The sequence below is a fragment of the Myotis davidii genome, unplaced genomic scaffold (genome assembly GCF_000327345.1).
Source record: "Myotis davidii unplaced genomic scaffold, ASM32734v1 scaffold424, whole genome shotgun sequence".
In the NCBI taxonomy this organism is placed as follows: Eukaryota; Metazoa; Chordata; class Mammalia; order Chiroptera; family Vespertilionidae; genus Myotis; species Myotis davidii.
The window spans coordinates 2,266,345-2,288,777 of NW_006295827.1; the positions used below are offsets into that span (position 1 = coordinate 2,266,345).

At 39.5% G+C, this 22,433-nt stretch overlaps 1 protein-coding gene across 1 annotated transcript in view; it reads right to left on the reverse strand.

The window, feature by feature from the left end:
- AUTS2 (autism susceptibility candidate 2) overlaps nucleotides 1–22,433 on the reverse strand; it is a 1,133,774-nt gene that overhangs the window by 572,860 nt on the left and 538,481 nt on the right. The window contains 2 exon segments of the mRNA XM_006770868.2: nucleotides 7,774–7,809; nucleotides 16,466–16,567. Coding sequence (XP_006770931.2) covers nucleotides 7,774–7,809; nucleotides 16,466–16,567 — 138 coding nt within the window.

A 22,433-nucleotide genomic window follows, 5' to 3' on the forward strand; every position in this document is an offset into this window, starting at 1 on the left:
TTTTTTAAAGTAGTAGTAATTGCACTAGATTTTAAGTTGAGTGATGGGTTCCAATGTTAGTATCCTATATTATAAAAGGCTAATATGCAAATTGACTGAATGGGGAATGATCAGTCACTATGATGCGCACTGACCACTAGGGTGCAGACGCTCAACACAGGAGCTGCCCCCTGGTGGTCAGTGCGCTCCCACAAGGGGAGGCGCTCACCACTCAGTCAGAAGCTGGGCTCAGAATTGGTGAGCACAGCAGTGGCAGCACTAAGGATGTTCGACTGCTGGCTTAGGCCCGTGCGGGGAGTGGGCCTAAGCCATCAGTCGGACATCCCCTGGGGGCTCCAGGACTGTGAGAGGGCACAGGCTGGGGTGAGGGACACTCCCCCCCCCCCCGAGTGCACCAATTTTGTGCACCAGGCCTCTAGTTTTATTATAATCAAAACAACATATTCATAATAATTATTTTTGTATATTAAATATAATACAACTTTTTTGTGATTGTACTCATTTTAGAGACAGAGTATCTGAGGCCAAAGTTTCAATGTACTCTGGTTACTCACTGGGTAATTGTTAGGGTTCACTCAGGAAAATTACATGTTTAACCACTTATCAAAGATATTCTGTGATATGCATAGGTTGAATTTTAAAGATTTACTGAAGTCCTTACAAGGTATTAGTTCTCTTTATATGCTTTAATATAAATTTAAATTTGGGCGGAAATGTTTGGTTCTTCCTATTATTCTTGCCACCTCTTTTAAAATATCATTAAAGATATACACAAACAAACATCTATCTACCTTCCAAATTCATTATCTTTCCAAAATCAAACTTTTTCTTCCTGGGATTCCTATTCCAAGGAAAAGCAGCACAGTATTCATCAATCCTTGGTTTGACATCATCTTCATTTATTACAGGTCACTAAGCCAAGTTCGGGTCTACCTATAAATCATCTCTTTCCTCCTCACCCCACTTTGTCCTTGGCTTTGTTCCACCTTTCCTGTAATTAACCAAACTAAGTCTGGCCTTTTTTCTGAAAAATGGATATACCATTTCCACACTATGATGCTATTTCTCTGTGCTCTTGTCACTGTTGATCCTTATGCCTCAAATTCTATTGAAAATCTAAACATCCAGCAACTTCTACACAATTCAAGCCTTCTACAATTAACTGACTATAACATATACTCGCATGTACTCTACTTACATTTCTTATCAGTTTGTCTTGTATCAAACTCACCTATATACCCTGGACTTGACGGCCAAGCTTACATCTCATTTATCTTAAGAACTAAGAGGAGATGTTTAATACATTATTGAGAATTAAAATGAATTGAACTCTCCACCTGGTAAGCTGTTACCAATGAGTCCAAATGTCCCAATAAAAACTGGAGATCCCTAATGGTATTCAAAATGAAATTTGGATTTTAAAAATATTTTCATTATAATGAAAACTTGTCGATAAATAAATGACCAATGATTCATTTAGAATTAATTAAACATTCATTTAGAGTTAATTCCTAATAAATATAAATGTTAGAGTCTTATTTGAGGGAGATGTTTCTCAGTGTTAATTTATCTTAAATATAAGTTTTAAGCAAGTTATGAATGAATCCTCTTTGTGTCACTAACAAGTATTGGCAGTTAGGAAGAAAGACTTTATTCTGCTTCGCATGGGTTTGCAGTCAAGGCTAGGGTAATGTATCTGAACTTTTAAACTTAAAACCCATAGAACTATTATAAATAATGTAAGGTTTTCTGTGGTCCCAAATCCTCTTATTTAAATACAATGCATCAAAAATATTTAAAAACATCATGAAGGAAAGGATCTGGTTTTAGGAAACACCAAATTACTGGAGAGAGGGGCCATGGATAACCCACCACTTAGAACAGAACCCGAGGGGTGCTTATTACTTATTTAAAGACAAAAAGAAGTGTCTGTTTAAATAAAAGCCCTCCTATCAAACAAGCCATTTTCAAAAACAAACAAAAAAACTTACTCTTTTTTTAAAAAAATTGGTTTTACTCTCATCTAACAAATAAAACCCACTCTGATTTTTTTTAAAATCCTCACCTGAAGATATTTTCCCATTCATTTTAAAGAGAGTGGGAGAGAGAGGGAGACCGAGAGAAACATCGATGTGAGAGAAACACATCAATTGGTTGCCTCCTGCGTGCACTCTGACCATGGCCCAGGCAAGGAAGGAGCCTGCAACTGAGGTACACGCCCTTGATCAGAATTGAACCCAGGACCCTTCAGTCTTCAAACCAATGCTCTATGCACTAAGCCAAACCGGCTAGGGCCCACTCTGATTTTTAAAGAGCATCTCTGGTTATACAAAATACCACAAATCAATTTTGAGAGTTATATGAATGACAGCAAAGAAAAATAGGAGATATTTAAGGGTCTATAGCAGCGATTCTCAACCTGTGGGTCGCGACCCTTTTGCTAAGACCATTGGAAAACACACATATAATTACATACTGTTTTTGTGATTAATCACTATGCTTTAATTATGTTCAATTTGTAACAATGAAAATACATCCTGCATATCAGATATTTACATTACGATTCATAACAGTAGCAAAATTACAGTTATGAAGTAGCAACGAAAATAATTTAATGGTTGGGCGTCACCACAACATGAGGAACTGTGTTAAAGGGTCGCGGCATTAAGAAGGTTGAGAACCACTGGCCTATAGTAAAAATCGTAGATCAGGGCAAAGAATTGAAGCCTTTGATGACCCTGTAACTCTGGATGGAAAGCCATAGGTCAGTATTTGGCAATGCTATCAATACAACTTCTTAAGTTATTTAACTGCACTTGAAAACAGTAATTATACAAGTCCCCATTTAAAGATGTGTGCCACTACACAAATCCCCTTTATCATATAGCTAGAGGCCTGGCGCGCACGAAATCTTGTGTGGTTAGGGTTCCTAGGCCTAGCCTGGCCTGTCACATGGCCTCTGCTGCCCTGCAAGCTAAGTGAAGCTCTGCACCCCAGGATGCTCTGTGATGCTTGTGGCCCCTTTACTGCTCTGTGAATCCCACGACTGCTCTGCAAGGCTCCCCCCACCCCTTGACTGCTCTGCGAAGTCTGCTGCCGCCCCAGGAAGCTCACCGCTGGATGATCCATGAAACTCCCCCTGCCATGCCACTGCTCTGTGAGGCTCCCCCGCCCCACGACTGCTTCACAAAACTCGCTGCCACCCAGGTGACTGCTCCGCTAAGCTCATGGCCACCCTGCCCAGGCAGCCTGCCACCACCACTCAACAGTCCTGAGTCTGGCCCAGCCGCCAGCTCCCCTCATGGTGAGCCCCTCGTGGCCTGGGGAGGGACCGAGAGGTGCTCCATGCACTTAATGGTGACGGGTCACCCGTTCGGTCATAACAGCACCTAGCTCTTTATATATATTAGGATGTGGCAGGTTTATTCACTAGGTTGAAGTCGGTTAGTTTCCTTGATAATTTTAAAGTATGTACATTACTAGATGGGACTCAATTAAGGATGAAAATTATTAGTTGAAAACCATTAAGAAAACTCTCTGGATCACTGGCGTTTACAAAAGCAGGATCCAAGTGATTTGAGTGTCTGGGCCTAAGACACTTAGATTCAAACCTAGAAGAAGGCTGAAAATTATCCAGAGAAGCAGGCAGGGTACATCACCCAAATAACAGAAGGATTCTCCTTTACACTAGGGTTCAAGGTCAGCCTGACAATTCACTCACCTATACACCAACAGGAGATCCCAACTGGCATCGGGAGTCAAGTGCTTGCAGACCATGAGTCCAGAACTTTCCTGGGATGGCACAACAGACCCCTGGAAACCAGGAGATGTGTTTGCTGGTCTTTTCACTCTGCTGCCTTCAGTTACTTCATTCAGGCTAATAGAGCATCCCCTTTTCTTTTTGGTGTCTGACAGCAGCGAACATGTGACACAACCTCATAAAACTTGAATATGGTGAACAGGTCTTTGTTAATTAACCTCACAGCCCAACCCTAAGATCTAGTAGCCATCTTTAAATGCCACAGATTTGAGGGAGAAAATAAACAAATAACTTTAAGACAAGTTGACCTTCTATGGTTTCATTATATGATACAGCCTATAGAAAAGTTCATTCCAACGTCATCATGATCATAGAGAATCACAGAGAGGGAATTCCATATTTGTTTTAAACTTACACACAGAGCAAACAGGTATACAGCTGAGTGAACATAGAATACTAGGCTCCTATGAAAGGTACAAGAAGATAATAACAAGAATAAAATATTCCCACCCTACAGTGACAAATTACAAAGCTTACTTCTGTATCATTACTTTCTGATGGTAAATTATCTATTACCACATTGCAAGCCACTTAATGAGACCAAGTTTTTTTTCATTTCATACTACTGTGGGAATAACAAGAGACAACATAATATTATTTGCTATTATTCAGTGCAGTTCTATTTACATTAAATATCTTATGTCATTTAATATTCACAACTCTATTAGGTAGGTACAGATGATGATATAGTCTCAGATATTGAATACTCTGCCAAAGGTGATACCACTAGTTTTCAGATCATTTTGTCTCTAAGTTGATTATAGATTATGCATAATAAAATTTCAAATAGATGTAAAAGAAGAGAATACAGCCATAAACATTTAAATGGGAAAAAAAGTTTTCACTCACTGCATTAAGATTTTTGAAAACAGAAAAAGCCTACACACTCCAACAAGTTTTGGTATTCTTGCCAAAAAGCAAAGCAAATAGATTCCAACTATACTTCCATTTATATTTAGAATATGAACGGTGTCTGAGTATGTAATGAATATGTGTCTCTGTGTGTCTGTGTGTATAACACCCACATTATTCAAAAGCTCCCAAAAATGTGAAAAGTTTGTTCCAATACTTCTCTATTTTGTCTACTTTAAGAATTCTTTGCAATATGCTTATGTAAATACTGCTTTCAGCTGCTGTTCTCATTTCTCAAATCTTCAGATTATAAATGGATTGGAAAAGTGACAGACCTAAGAAGACATCTTTGGAACACAAAACCAAGGAGATATAAACAAATACAGCTAAGTCAAAACCAAAGGATGCTTCTTTAAACCCTTTAACTTATCCCTACTGATAAATGAAAAGAACTGAAAGTGGGATATACTGGCTGTGGATTAGGGTTGTGTGAGTGAGTGTGTGTGTGTGTACATACACGTGCACATGCATATACTAAGGTGGGTGTCTATTTTATTAGTACACACAATAATCAGCATTTTACTTCAGTTCACCAAAAGCCCTATAGGAGCATAAAAATATAAACAAAAGAAGATTCTGAAGTTAGAGTAATGATGGGGGGAGGGGAGAGTATTTAAGAAAACAGTTCCTAGGTTGTTAAACCCAATAGGTGAGTCCTTGAATTTTCTTATACCAGAATTCACATATGGTTTAATTGCATTAATAGATCATTAACTCTGCAGGTGATCTGCCTCCTTCACGGTTCAAAAATATACTGAAGAGGATTAAAGATACAGTAAAATATCACTATTTTACTTACCAGATGCTGAGCCTTCATACAGACATAAGTAAAGACTATTATGATATAAAGATCAGAAAGCACAGTGCAAAGAATATGTTGGCACTAAACTACTATAAGTTGTGAATATACTATTTCCACTTAGAAATGTGAAACTCAGCAATGTTGAAGTTAGTACCTGAAATTAAGTAGTGCATGTGATTGTGTTGGAATCAAAACTGAAACAGAAGACATTTTTTGATGAGGACTTGGCAATAATATCAATGGATTTTGCACTTTGATAACATAATAACCCGACTATTGGAAACACATTCTAAATAGAGCATTTTTGCCACGGTAAAGAACTGAACATACATCTGGTATGTATCTTCTCCATGTAAGTTAATATTACTACAAAATTTCTTATAAAAGTAATACTAAGAACAATTTTACCAAAATAAGGAAAAACTTCTATACTCATCCAACATTGTGTAAGTGTAAAAACTACTTTAGATTTATAAGTGCAGATTCTTTACTCTTATTGTTAGCAAATAAAAGTAAACATTTCTAGAATCAGAGAGAAAAAAAAGTGACAAAAAAGCATCATAAAATCACTGATTTTTCCAGAGATGCCTTTCTTCTTTCAGAGTGATCACACTGATAAAAGTTTAATATAGAAATTCAGTCTAGAAGTTATCAAGGCCTAGGTTAGTGGCTTTGGCCTCGATTTGCTGAAGAAAGCACAGAGGGAGAATTTAGCTTTTGGAAAAAGAACAGATATTGGCAGTCTCCAGATTTTACTTGGAGCATCTCAACCCACATCCAGCCTGGTGTGAAGAGATGGCAGATGGTATTACTTCTGTTATTTCCACTATTGAAGCATCCTGTTCCTCTCTGCAAGCATGAATATTCAGTCACAATAAGGAACAAGGGCAAGTGTGTGCACTGTATTAAGCAGGTACCAAAATATCTTTATCCTTTTTCTGCTACTATAGATTAATACCAAAAAATCAACATTTAGAAAGTATTACTTCTGCCAAGCTTGAAAAAGAGTTATTTTCTATGATATGATGTTGGCTTTTGTGTACTTTATGTGAATGTATGGAGAAAAAATGCCTGGGCAAAGAATTAGCATTTTATAGGGAAGTAATTAGCATTTTATAAGGAAGAAATGTAAAGGTAACTAAAGAGAATCAATAATTATTTTCCACTTTATTTCATTTTCATGATTCCATTATTTTCTCAGAAAATGCTGAGCTGGCATTAGAGTATCAGTGTTCATCATTCAGATCGCAAATCAGATTCCTTTAAACACCACAACAAACCTCTACACTGGCAGGCTATCCAGTTGTGTAAATAATACTTATTTGTAATTCTTTTCTATTTACACTTAAAAAGGATTATTGAATCCAAAAAGGGTAATTTTGCTATAAATAAATGAAACGCAGAGACCATTTATGAGAAATATTGTGACAATACCTGGATTATGTCACCATGCCCACCTGAAGGAAAGTCTAGAAATAAAATAATATAGCTACATTTGCTAAAATGAGAAGTGTAATGATTGCTGATAGGAAATCTAAGGGCCACCTACCTAGACTGTGAGGTAATATATCCATTAAAACACCACCTCTCATAAAAAAATTTTTTTTAGCCGAAACCGGTTTGGCTCAGTGGATAGACCGTCGGCCTGCAGACTGAAAGGTCCCAGGTTCAATTCCGGTCAAGGGCATGTACCTGGGTTGCGGGCACATCCCCAGTAGGAGATGTGCAGGAGGCAGCTGATCGATGTTTCTCTCTCATCGATGTTTCTAACTATCTCTCTCCCTTCCTCTCTGTAAAAAATCAATAAAATATATTTAAAAAAATTTTTTTAAAGGTGATTCATTGTATGTGTGGTTAAGTTTTTTCAAGAGATTTTGAAATTGAAAACCTCAGTACATATAAATTCCATTCTCCACAGGACACTTGTTGCTAAAAAAACAATCATGTGGGAGAGGTGGCATGAGTCAGTCAGCTTTCCCTGTTCCCCTTCCACTGCCAGGTAAAGGGCAAAGTTCCCACAAAAGACAAAGACAGCTCAGACTGACCGATGACCCCCTAGGGCCCAGCAAGTCACTTATTTTAAGAATGAAACAATTCTTAATAAAAGGATGCATATCAGTCTGCTCTTTAGGACTGACAGGGGATTTCTTAGCTCTTTTTCACACTCTAATGAGCATACATTGCAGAAGTAAATCAATGCCAAGGCAAGGCACACGTGTGGAAGTTGAGATACACTTACGAAGTAGCCTGTTCCCAAACTGGAAGGAGCTGAACTCTGCAATAAAGCATAGAGACAAAGTGGAAAATCAGCAATGGTTTTTAACACGTTCCAATCCACACAGCTCATTACCAGCCCTCTGCAGGCTTTTCATCACTACATCACACCACCAGGGTATGCTGCCCCTTGTCATCTGCTCCTGATACAAACACCGTGTTGCTTAATTTTCCCCTTTACATCTCTCAACAACTCAGAGATGCTAACGTGCTATTTACTGAATTCCAAGCTTCTGCGGTGGACGTAATTGCCAATTTATTTGACAGGCAGCTGGGTAATGAATTAATGATGGCATTTCGCCCTGCACGGAGACTAAACAGACACACATCAGCCTGCCTCCCTGACTTGCTGACATTCAATGCCCTGGTCTCAAGCTACTCGGTTTTGTGGCCGCAAAGGGGCAGGCAAGAGGAAAAAGCCCAGACTGACTTGAAAATAAAAAGCCCAGTGGGTCTGGATGACTTTTCCAGCGTATGACCTACTTGCCGGTTTATTCCCTGAAGGCACCAGTTAGTACACACAGAGAGCTTTTCAAAAATGAGACATTTTGTAAACATAATTAGTAGACTAAAATGCAAAGAATGTGTGAGTAAAGGAAAGCAGTAAAATGCACCATTTTTCTCAAGGTTTTAGGCTCCCATAGTCTGACACATGGAAACTAAAGAACAATAATTCTAAAAGGTATGTAAGGGCATCACTGCTTTGGGGAAGGAGGCCATACAAAGAACTTGGTTTGTGTTTGAGACTTGTCTGTGATTCTTTCTTGTATGTATGTTTCTCACCCCCGCCTCCCCCCAAAAATCTCAGTACAAATTCTTTAATTTTCTCCTGGCAGGTGTGCTTAGTGGTTAGAGCATCAGCCCTAGCACATAAGGGTCCTAGGCTGGATTCCAGGTCAAGGGCAGGTACCTCGGTTGCAGGTTAGATCCCTGGTCCCTGGGGTGCATGCAGGAGGTAATCAATCCATGTGTCTCTCTCACATCTCTCTCTCTCTCTCCCTCCCTCCCCTCCCACGCTCTCTAAAAAATAAAAACCAATGGAAAAAATATCCTAGGGTGATGATTAATACCAAAAACATTTCTTTACTTTTTAGTATCCTCTATTTGAACAACAGAGGTCCCAAGTAAGCCTGAAACAAAAAGAATGCTAATGCTTAGGTAGTCTTCAAATCTCAGCTCAGGGTTCTTGCAGAATCAAGGCCTTCTCCCTGACTAGTTTGGGTGGGGTGTTATGCCTTCCCAGCAGTGACCTGACTTCCACTCTGATGTATCAGTTGCTCAATTCACCTGTAGTTCCTCCACCTAATTGTTCTGTGCCTGCTCTGCAAACTATAGGTAGCAGGAATCATCTGGTTTACTCATAATTGCTTCCCCAGAGCTTATTACAATACCGATGCGTTTTTTAAAAGTATTTGTTGAACTGATGTACATATAAATGAATGTACTTATTGTATGTTGGGGGGAAATGATAAATGCAGTATCTGCAAAAATACAGTGTGTTTCTACTTAATCTTAAACTGTTTCTGAGAAGGAAATACAGTACTGTCAGTACAAACAGCATTAGTAACAAACAAAGTTAATATGCTCTAGGGCATTCCTAAGTGCAGCTCCCAAAGCCAAACTTTCTTCACCTCCATGTTTCAGACAAGCTCAGGGGAATCACAGATGGCGGATGTGTGATCTTGCACACTGGCCTTGCTTTATAAAAATCCTGCTGCATTCTTGATCCCATAAATGGTACATAGGGAGATCCACAGTAGCCATGGAGACGGCTTCTCCAGCAGTGATTAGCCATGTGACAGCATCACCTGCTTTCAGCACCCAGAGCCTTCCGTGGAGCAGAGGAAAGCAAAAACCAGGTTAGGTCTCCACCAGCCTGTAGTCATGCCCCTGGGAGGTTAAATCATCTTAGGATGAATTACTCAAAGAAAACATGGAATTTGTTTATTTCAGGGTTTTTTTCTTCCTGCAAATATTATTTTATCCCAGAAGTACCCCTCCAAACCCACTCCTCCCCCTTACCCCCCCCCCCCACATCATCTTATTGTATACCAAAGAAAATTACATACTTCAGGTCTCAGAAAGCTCTGTTATACTCATTTTGCATATATATTGTACATTACTCAGGGAGCTGGGTGGAGGAGAGGGCTTTGTTGTGCATATTTGTTCTGGCTATTGTTTATGCAGGTCTGACTGAATGAGGGAACAGTGGGTATCATTTCAATTTCTGATGTCAACATCAAATTACTTATTTAATTTCATGCCTGGCGAAGCATTGTATAGCTACACGCAGAATCATTTCACTTCATTTGTTATGCTGTGTTTTCATGGTGATTGGCTTGCCTTCCAACTGACAGCTTTAATTACGACATGAATTTGATTGCACTGCCGAGGAATTAACATAATGCAACAAAGCATTTAAGGACCCTGCCTTATAACAACCCTACCCCCTCCACACACACACACAAACACGTCAGACACATAAACACCGATACTAGACCCTCATGTACATTACAGGTCCACTGGAGTTGCGGGGCTTGCTAGAAAGCATCAGAACCTTAGACTCAGAGGCTACCCACATTCTCCAACCCACTGTAGGAAAAGATTTGTGGTATTAACTTGTGATTTCTGGACCTGGCAGAAAACTTTGTAGAAAAATTCTCCTGGTTTAGTTTGCCAAATATCCATGATACTGACATTTCCTACTCTCTTACATCCTTCCCCACCATATTTTTCTTGGCCAATTGCCAGCTCCCTTCAATCATTGCTAAATGAATCTGAACAGAAACATCTCTGAAATATACAGATTACTCTTTTTCTACTTCTACTTTCCCAAAGAATAAGACTATGGCTTTGTATTCAGTGTGGCACCACCCCTTGTAGCTAAAGGAATCTCCACCATCAGATACAGGTGACAAATTCTGAGGCCAGCAATAGAGTAGGGGTCTGTTTCACTGACAGCTGACAACACACATCACATGCCCAAGGCCTTGCTATCCAAAAGTCCCAGAAGAGCCTTGGTCATGTATGCCTAATCTAAGTCTGCATCCAAATATAGCTGCAAAATATTTGTTAGCAGTAACATTTTTCCAAGTCAGGAATTCCATGAATATCATAAATCATGGGCAACAACAGATTAAGCTACAAAAATGCAATGCTTATAAATACCTTTTTATTTGAAAGATGTTACATTAGTTATACAATTACAGGTGTGCACTTAGGGATTGGTGCTGCTTTTTTATGTTAGAGAAGAGACAGACACCAAGGCATAAAGGCCTAACCCTGACCACTGAACCATTTGATGAAATAAAGTTGATTTCAACAAATTCTAATGAGAGGAGGGGTCTTCTGTTTTTCTTACAAAATGTCCAAACTATATAGCAAAAATATCCATAAAATCCAGAAAAGCCTATGAATCAAACTGAGGCTTGAAAAGGGACATGTTTTTAAAAATGCAACAAACAAAGGCATACAACAGCATCTGAAATGATAGCATGCATTCATGTTTAGGCAAATACTTCCTTCATTCATATTTCTTCAAGTGGCAGACTTGCCAATTCATTCATATTTTCAATGCAGTAGGTAGAAATTAGAGGAAGAGAGAGACTGAGAAAATAGAGTAGGAGAAAGTGTTTAGCAGTTTGCATGAGAAGACGAAAGTATCAGAAAACGCCAGCTAGCTGACTGTGTGATATGCGATTTCTGGGCTTATTAGAAGCCATCTCCTGTTTAACATGTTTTTTCATTCTGCTGTGTGTTTTTTTGTTTGTTTGTTTTGGGTTTTGTTTTTGTTTCTGTTTCGGTGTTTTTTGCCAATTGACCACTGCTCTAGCTATCTCTGCAAATTACATACCTCGATCTCATTATGTTGCAAAGGAGAGCTTTCTTACAGACACACTCTGTCTGGTTCAATCTCCAAGCTACCATGGGCTGCAGGAATTGTAATAGGATGCACAGTTGAAAGACATTTTCCAGGAGGGAGAATGTTGCTGCTGACATTCAAGTCTGCAAGTGGATATTCATTAAATGCTCATTCTACTCTTTCTCACTGCCCCCCACCTGACTTTCTCTCCATCTCTGTCACTAAGCTATCCTTGAAGCTACTCATTAAAGTCATGAAGTTAACATTTCTGTGTTAACAGCTTACCTACAACAAGGGATTTCAAAATTGATTATCCATCTAAAATAGATGTGCTCCATTCATTAGAGATCTACACAGAGAGGCCACGGCTACTATTACAGCTCCCTGAGTATGAAATGGATGTGTGCTCCACCCGGAGATGAGATATGTGCTCTGACCCTAGGGCTAATTTAAATAGAATATTTAAAATTGTTCCAAATCACCAGTTGTGTCTGACATTCCTGCCTACCCACCTCCATGGTAATGCTTTTCTCTCTTGGGAGTAAGGAGCATAAGGATCACGGCCAAGTACATTTCTTGCAAAGGTCAGGAGACAAGCTCATTTGTGGATTTCCTGTAGTGTTTTAGAAAATAATGACAATTAAAAGAACCTGAAATCTTAATCCTAAGAAATGTATCTTGGGGATACAATTACTAATAGCCGATAAAGACGCAAAATAAGTGTATCTGAATGGGAAAATGAGCTACTAGGAAAATTCAAGTAAAAATGGAAAAGGGACGACAACTTGAAAACAAGCATCAGGTATGATGAATATGGTCACTGCCACCTTCCATTTTCCAACCCTTGGCTATAACCCACTCCAAGGTGTCACCAGCTCTCAACTATACTCAACAACCTTTATGGCTTTTTGTTTTTTAATTTCATTCTTTATCTGTAGTTTTTCATATAAAAGCCAAAGCAAACATTTTAAAGTAACAATGATAACAACACTCCTTTTAATATCTTCCAGAGGCTTTTAAAATAGTAAATCATCTAGGGTGAACAGTGTCCCCTTGATTGTGAGGGTTAATTTTACCTAGGCTACTGGGTATCATGATAGTTGGTCAAACTATTCTGGGTGTCACAGTGAGGATGTTTTTGGATGAGCTTAGCATTTAAATAGACTGAATAAAGCATACTGCCCTCTCCCTAATGTGTGCGGTCTTCAGTTTAATAAAACAAACAAACAAAAATCAACCTCAGAATAGGAGGGAATTCCTCTGTCCGACTGTCCTCTAGCTGTAACAACAGTGTTTTCCTGCTTTCAGGCACAAACTCGAAGAAACACTGACTCTTCCTGGGTCTCAAGCATTCCGGCCTTTGGACTGGAACTAACCACCAGCTCTCCTGGGTCTCCGGCTTGCCGACTGCAGATCTTGAGATTGTCAGCCTCCATCACTGTATATGTCCATACATTCCATTAGCTCTGTTTCTCTTTAGAGCCCTGACAGAATGACCTTGTTTAGAAATAGGATCCTTAAAAGATGCAGTCACACTGGATGAAGGTGGGCCCTAAAGCCAATGACTGCTGGCCCTCTCCAAGAGGGAAAGGCACACAAAGCTACAGACAGAACAGAAGGCCATGTGAAGACAGAGGCAGGCACTGAGCTGACAGAGTTAAGAGCCAGGAGCACCGAGGACGGCAGAGCCACCAGCAGCTGGAGAGGAAGGAAAGGATTCTTCTCTAAAGCTTCAGCAGGGATCACAGACCTGCTGACACCTTAGTTTTGGACTTCTTGCCTTGAAAACTATGAGATAATCTATTTCTTTTGTTTGTTTTAAACCACTCACTTTGTGGTCACTCATTACAGCAGCCCTACAAACTAATGTAATACCTCGCCTCCTTACCATAGGCGGGGAGGGGAAACAGAGTATCGGCGGTCCTTCCCAGGTCTGGATTGGATTCTCTTCTTAAACACAGAGACACTCACTGCTGGTGCAGCCAGTATCTGTTTCTCCCCTAACAGTGGAGGGTAAGTATGTGATCAGCCCCTGTGTTCGTTCACCGCACTCGAGCCAACCAGCCTTTTCTTTCCCTCAAACATGTCACGCTTGCTTTGACTTAGGGCCTTGAACTTGCTGTTTTTGTGGCCTGGTGTGCTTTTCCTTCAGATCTTCACAAGGTGCTCAGGCTTTTCTTCATTCAGGCTTCAGCTCAATGTCACCTACACAGAAAGGACTAATCCAATCTCCCTAGTTAAAACAGCAACAGGCACCCTTCCACCTTCCATCGCTGTTTTGTTTACCTCATTAAATGTATCATATCAGAAATAATTTTATTGTTTGCTCACAGGCGTGTTTTTGCCTCCCCCGATAGAATGGAAACTTCACAAGGGCAGTGACTTCATCTTGTTCACCATTCAGCCTCAAGTGCCCAGAATTATACCTGGCACCTAAAAGGTACCAATAAGGATTTCTGGACAATCAAAACACTGACAATTCTAAGAAAACACACATATATATGGTATAGGAAAGGGAAAGGCATACATAAACTTTTAGGGGGAAAATATGGCACAAATAAAAATAAGAGAAAAAAGGAGAAATAAAATATCAAAAATCCTCCAAAGGTCTGGGTTAGATGTATTTCCTAAACTACAAAAAAGCTCATTGATGGTACTGTCTGTTCTGTTTCTTCCTTACAGTGGCTAGCAAAACTTTCATAAAGGTTTGAGAAGAGGGTAGGAAGAAAAGAGGATAGGCTAGGTGCTTGCATCGATGGATGAAATATGGCATGGTGGGGCAGATAAGTCAATAAAGCCCTCCAAACTGGGAAGAAACTGAAGAAATAATCAACTTGATCATGGTAAATGAACTAAAAGACTACACAGAACAGTCACACTAGAGAACTGTTTAGCACAAGACTTATGAGAATTCGATCCCTTTTCACTATTCTCTGGAATGTTTTAATTCCTTCAAAGTTTTGAACACTTAGAAAGTATTAAATATATTTCTGCCCTCAGAGCACTCAGTCAAAAGATCTCAATAACTGTGTAATACTATGCTCTTGTCCACTGACCTAATGTGGCTTTCATTTCTCTGCTCTATGATGAAATTGGGACTACTAACTAATCCTGTAAAAACTTCCAGTGTCAATAAGATCTTATATTTAAAAAGAATATCTTAGCCCTAGCTGGTCTGGCTCAGAGGATAGAGTGTCGGTCTGTGGACTGAAGGGTCCCAGGTTTGGTTCCAGTCAAGGGCACATGCCTGGGTGGCTGGCTGGGTCCCCAGTAGGGGGCATGCAGGAGGCAGCTGATCAATGATTCTCTCTCATCATTGATGTTTCTATCTCTCTCTCCCCTCTCCCTTCCTCTCTGAAATCAATATATATATATATATGAAAATCTCAGAAGAACAGCTCCTTGAGTATTAAGTATTGTTGTTAACAACATAGGTAAGAATATACTGTTATAGTTTTATTATTTTAATTTATAGTGGTATCACAAAATTAATGAAATATAAACAAAGAAATATTCTTATCCACTCATACTCATAGCAAAGACTGAGTGAATTGACATTATTCAATATTAAAAGGGGAGGAAAATATCTATAATTAAGATATTAAGAGTACTATATAAATCATTATACTTTTTTATTTCACTTAATTCTTGTAAGAATTCAACGTTGCATGCATCAACTATTACCCTAAATCTCACAAACTTTCCTGAGAGGTGTAGGAAGGTGGCTGGTTTTTGTAGTTGTCCACCTTCGCTGGTGGAGAAGTAAGTAGATGGGCGATTTTTATAGGAATGACTCAGTGTACTACAATGGTCTCCAAACTTTCATGCTTATGAACACTTCTCAGTAAAAAGCTTTGAGCACATTTCAAAAATGTTTATAAGTTATAGAAACAAACTACTCCATGATTATTAAATTGGGTATTAGCAAAGTTTAATTTCTTTTTCAGACAAAAAATAAATATGTACTAACACTTAATACACTAATCATCGAATACACCATAATGAAGAAACTCCTTTGGAGCATAAAAAAGAAGAAAACAAGAGGCAATGGGTTTGCCCCTATTATACATCCTAACTCTGCTGCTTCTTGAAACTCAAGGAAAGAATTGCTGCCTTCTTAAGAGTATTATCTCACTCTGTTAATGTTTCTGTGTTGGTATCAATAATAAAATTTCCTATATACTTGATCTATTTTACAAGAAAGTTTCCAAGTTGCTCTCAGGGGCAAAGATGGGTTAGAAATCGTGTTATATGACATGTTGGGGAAGAAGGCTAGAGTGTCCGAGAGGGCCCGGTGGTGCTGGGAAGTGGTAAAGGGGAATCAGGCCTCTTGGTGGGGGGAGGATGGAGAGCTGACAAGTCCTTCAAGAGGCACTGTGTGTTCTCACAAGGGTTTCTCCCCCAGAAATAGGCAGTGCTACCCCGGGGAGATGACATCATTTAACTCTGGGCTATTTGTAATTTCTTCACTCATGAGAATGGTTATAATCCCTTTCTGCGATTTTATTTCTGTTAGGAGGGGTGACTAACAAGCCAATTACTTGGCAAGAGAAGGAACTGAATTTCCTGACTGTTTCTGAGGTGACAAATACTCCCTCCTACCTTATATTTTGTTAAAACACATTTTAGGTCAAACTAGAAAATGGAATGACACAGTAATGCAAGGCTCAACCATGTGTACATGAAGAAAGGGTGAACTTATACTTGGATATACAAAGTGATATGAAGTGTAGAAGACTTTACCCAAGGGATGTAAGGTTTGGTGGTTCTGTTTGATTTCTTTTTAAATACTCACATCGCTGAGTCTTTCCCGAGAGCTGCTCCTGTGGAAACCCTTGGATTCTCCACTGGCGCTTTCACTGTCACTGTCCCTGCAGCTGTTCTGTCCTGGCTTGAGCTAAAGACAAAAGAAAAGAGAAACAAGAAAAGAGTCAGCGTTCTCCCCTCACAGGATTGTTGCTTTGCCCCTGTCTGTAAGCCTCATCAGAAGTGAATAACTTTAAGTCTTGATCTTAAACATTCTTCTCGGTTTCTGAATACTGTCAGGCAAGTTGCCATAGAGAGAAACACAGAAGGAAGGATAAGCAAAACATTTCCCATAGAATGCTGATGTGGATAAAAGAGTGAGCAAGCCTCAAATAAACACTTGAAAAGTGTAACAAGGGTCCATAAATCTTAGAAAGTAATCTTCCCTCAAAGTCTTCCTCTGGTTCATTGTGATTGTTGGTCAAAAATAAAAAGACCCAGAACACTGGCCGGATTACACCAACTGTAATTTCCCACCTTGTTTCTCCTGTCCTCTTCTAATAAACAATAGAACAGGAGAAAAACCAAGGCTTTCCCATCCTAGGAGAAAATGATGAGATGCTGGGTGCTATCCGTAACCACTGGGAAGACACTTAATAATCCTGTTTGTTGAAACAACGTTCTGGAGGTCTCCTGCTTGATATATGAAAGTCCCAGGTTAAGACATACAGTTTAAGAAAATTAAGCCAGCACTCATTCAACAAACAGGTATTAGGTCCACAACTGGGCCTGGTAGTAAGCATTAGAGATATGGTGACAAACAAACAAATAAAAAAGTCTCTACACATTTATGCATCTCTGGTTTTCCAATAAACGAGTCAAACACATAAGGAAGATCGGTCTGTCTATGATGTCATCACCAACCAAATTTGCAGAAATCCCAAGCAATTTGATGAAGGTTACAAGACACAGCCCCTTTACAATGTGCTCAATCTAGCAAATGAAATAAAGTGCAAGACATGTAAGTATAACCATACAAGAAAATACTTGCTAAATGAAAACCAAAAATTAGCCAGTGACCACCGAGGAAAGTGATTTTTGAAGCCATCGAGTTTGAAAGAGGACTGAGCTCAGAGGATTTGGCTGAGAGGAGAGAAGACAATCCTGATAGGAGAAAGGCAGAAAGCAGAGGCAGGGAAAGTGACTTGCCAGGAAAGGATTCAGGTCTTCTCAGAAACAGAATGAGAAGACAGATTTGGGGAGAAACTAGAAAGAAATCTTAGAGAGGGGTGCATGGACCAGAACATGGATAGTCTCAATCAAAGCAAAAGTTACATTTTTCTGGGAAGGAGGGAACTTCTGAGAGCAGAACAGATAACGGGTAGTAAAACGTTTATCTGCAGGTTTTCATATGGCTCTGGGGCCAAGGGATAAGATGAACAAAATGAACAGAGACTGAATCTGTATTACATTTCTGTATCTTTAATGTGCTTCTTTAAAGACTGAAGTGCAGACCCCACATTTTAAAAAATGTTGTTATTGATTTTTAGAGAGACAGAGGGAGAGGGATAGAGAGAATGAAACATCGATGAGAAAGAAACATCTATCAGCTACCTCCTGCACTTATTGGGGACTGAGCCTGCAACCTGGGTATGTGTCCTGACCAGAAATTCACTTGTGACCTCTTGGTTCATGGGTCGATGCACAACCACTGAGCCATACCAGCAGGGCCAGACACCACTTTTGATCATACCACCTAATTAGATATTTCCGGATTCCCCACTATGTAGAGCATTCTTTTTAGCTTTCATACTTTCTACAAATCCACTTTTTTTTAAAAAAAATCCTCACCCAGGACAAGTTTTTTCATTGATTCTAGAGAGAGAGAAAGGGAGAGGGAGAAAGAGAGAAACATCAATGTGAGATAGAAACATCAATCAGCTGCCTCACACATGGGCCCCAACCAGGGATTGAACCCACAACCTGGGTATGTGCCCTGACTGGGAATTGAACCCGTAAACCTTTGGTGCATGGGACAATGCTCTAATCACACAGCAACTCCAGCCAGGGCTCTACAAATCCATTTTTATCATTTCCTTCTAAACATTATTCTCCAGAAGTCTTCTCTAATGGAACCCTAAAAGTGATGCTAATTCTGCTTTGTATCCCCCTCAGCCTTTAAGTATTTCGTCTCCTCCTAAGTTATTGCTAAACTTGCTAATTTCTCAGTTAATCCAGATGCAAGCTCTATGAGCCTTTCTTATTACTATGGAATATAAGTTCAGAATATTGTCATTCTATTCAAGTATTCATTTTAATACTTGTAATAAAAGAGGATTTAATCTAATATGAACATCACTTTCTCGAACAAGCCATGTCCATTTCTGTTCTCCACTTTTTCACACTGGATTTCCTCTTTCTGGCATGCTCATCCTCACATTCTCTGTGCTCTTCAGGCCAAGATTTTTTTTTAAAGCTCATAGATAGTATATCCTCCACCATGGTCTTTGAAGAAATCTTTCTTTATAAATTCATTTTTTAATATATGCCCTCACAGTTAGCTAGCATAACATTCTATCATATATTTTCATGTTTAAAGCAGACTACTATTAAATAAGTTTGCACTGATGATAAAATCGGTATGTGGAGAGGCCCCCTTAATTTATAAGCAATTTCAGAAATCTCACCTCACTGGATCTCTAAGATAAACAAACATAGGTAAAGGTACCTCCAATGTGTAGATGAAGAAACAAATAAAACCAGAGATGTGCTGAGAAGTAGGCATGAAATCTAGAACTAAACCCATGTCTCCACTGCCTACTGCTCACTTCATTCAAATCTTAGTGCCCATTTATTTTTTTTTAAATATGTTTTTATTGATTTTTCAGAAAGAGGGGAAGGGAGAGGGATAGAGAGAAAGAATCATCGATGAGAGAGAAAGATCGATCGGCTGCCTCCTGCATGCCCCCCTAATGGAATGGAGCCCACAATCTGAGCATGTGTCCTGACCTGGAATGGAACAGGGACCTCTTGGTTCCTGAGTTTACGCTCAACCACTGAGTCACACCAGCTGCACCTTAGTATGCATTTAGGTATTTACATTTAACATGGAAATAATGAGTCTGCAGTATGTTATTATCTCCATAGAATATATTCTAAATACATCTTTAGTACTTGGCTACATTCACAAGAAAGAACTCTTATAAGGTGATACCTGATCAAGAGATGTTTATAAAAACTCAGTCCCCCAACTAAGATGAAAAATAAAGGGTATCAGGGTGTGAAGACTTTTTCTAATATCTAACTAGCTTAGCAAACTGTGGACTTTGCATATGGATCTTTTCCATGTTTTTGCGCGGAAGGAAAATGATGCAAGGCCCAATAAGAGACTCCAGTGGACTTGACATAAATTATCTGACTAACTGTTGATCTGGGCTAAGGGCAAAACTCAAGAAGAACTGAGATGAAGCCGTTTGCTAGTCTTCCCTGCGCCCTGCCAGCAAAAGCACTTCAGTGAATTTTCTTGGGAGAGTCTTACAAAAAATCCACCCCTACACTACCCCTTTCTCCTCCAAGCCAGCCAGGCTCAAGTTTAAAGGAAACTTAGGATTTTAAACTGTCAGACAGCTCAATATTTCAAGGAAATGGATTGACTATAGTAAGTACTAAAGCTAAACCACATGATTTCAGGCAAAAGAAGTATTCACTCTTAATCCCATGAATATATTTAAAACTGGCATTTTCAGCCATATCCAATGGATCATTTGGGGTAGCATAACTAACTCAAAAGTTGTAATCCTTCACCTGAAATTCCCAGCTATTTCCTACAACCAAGAGACATTACAAAGGCCAGGTGTTGGCTTAAACATTTAAAGGCCTAAGAAAAATCAATCTGCTTACATTGATTTGTCCTAGCATCCATGGCGGCTCTGTTATAAGAAAGCATTGCTCTAACTGATGCAATGAGTTTTCTTACTATCAGCCTATAAATACTTCAACACCTCGTTTATTTGAAAATTACTGTAATTCACTCTCTAGTTCCAGAACTTTCTTCCCATCAGAGGAGTATATATTTCAGTCACCAGTATTAAAACAAACGAGACAAAATGAAAGGATACTAATGTCTGGCATGAGTGGCAGTAATTATATCGGTAAGATTAATATCTTTTATAAAATGAAGCCATTTCGTTTTTCATTAGATTTCACTGTCAACAATATATTCTCCACACTCTGAAACTGTGATCTCGTTACAGACTTAACTGTTATTAATGGCTAATTAGGAAAATAACGATCCATGGTTTTATCACTGCTAATGAACATATAACAAAGTCTCATCTCCCTGGACTGAGTGAAAGGTAGAGCAATTCTGCACACATCTGCCAAGATTTGTGAGCCGGGCTATGATCATTCTTTTCAGCTTGAGTATGGAGAGTTCCAGCAAGATTCTAGCTGCTCAGCAGGTGTCATTAACCCTTCAAGCAAAATTTATAGGAGAATAAAGTATGTAGAGAAGATGTCGATGCCTGGAACTCCCGAGGAATGATGTAAATTATGCAGTGTAATACAGAAGTTCATCCAATTATGCAGTGCAATGCAGAAGAGCATTCCACAGTTTCAGTTCCTCAAAGTGGCATAAATCCTATCTCAGACTGCTGAGTTCTCCTGTAAGGATCTAAATAAATTCTATATAAGGTTTTTAAAATGTGTCAATAAGCACAGAATTTTCTCTTATTCAAAGAAATTTTGAAATACACCTTCATTAAAACAGTAAGAATTTAATCTCATAAATTTTTTTTCCAAAAAATAATTGTCCACAATGGGGAGGGTTTAATAGATTGGGTGGCATCTGTACTATTTTATTCCTTAGGCTTTAAAAAGTATTTCAGATGAGATATAGAGAACCAAACTCAAGAACTTAACGATAGCTCGGCTGGCATGGCTGAGTGGTTGAGGGTCTATCTATGAACCAGGAGGTCAGGTTTCGATTCCAGGTCAGGGCACATGCCCAGATTATGGGCTCAATCTCCAGTGTTGGGTATGCAGGAGGCAGCTGATCAATGATTCTCTTTCATCATTGATGTTTCTATCTCTCTCTTCCTCTCCCTTCCTCTTTAAAATAAATAAAAATATTTTTAAAAATGAAAATTATAAACATGTAAGTAAAATAATTTGCAGGACCTATAAAATATGTGCTAGAGGTTTAACTCATCTATTTTTCATTAAATGAAAAATAAAAGAAATAACCTAATTATAGAGGTTAAAAAGAACATAAAGAAATAAGAAAAACAAAACAAAAACACAACTATAGCGAAAAGTAAAGGAAGATTATCTACTTATATAAAAACCCTGGGTGTAATATCACGACCCAAGGCACAACCAACCAGAAGGAAGTGAGTCCTGCAGGGGTTGTCTTGGAAACGGCTGCGCCCTCCCCCAGCTGTTTCCCCCAGAGGCAAGGTTTCAGGCAGGAACCCGCACTCAGAGCAGAGCGTGGAAGTACTGAGTCCTGGGTTGCCTTGCCAAGGGCTGCGCCCTCCCCTTGCTGTTTCCTGTGAGGCCAGAGGGAAGAACCCACCCTTGGAGCACCAGAGGAACCAGCAGCAGTCAGTCCTGGGTTGCTGAGGTGGAGGCCACAGCTTGGTAGAACTCTGGGTCTGGCCCAACAGTGGGCGTGGCTGGCCTTCAAATCAGACCATGACAGTAGGGAGGAGGCAGCCCCATTTCTCACAGAATCTGCTGTTGGATAGCTTGCTGTCAGTGGCCTGCCAGCCAGGAATCCCATTCATCTGCACCCCAGACCCTGACAGGAGGGAGGAGGGAGCCCCATTCCTCATGGAATCGACAGGTGGCCAGCTTGCCGTCAGGAGCCTGCCAGCTAGGAATTAATACATTATTAGAGGTCGTGGTGGTACTGTTTTACCCACAGCGTCTACAGGAATTGCTGCAAATTTACTTCTCGGTGGAAGCACCTTTCATTCCCAATATAAATTACCGATTCCATTAAATGAAACTTTTCA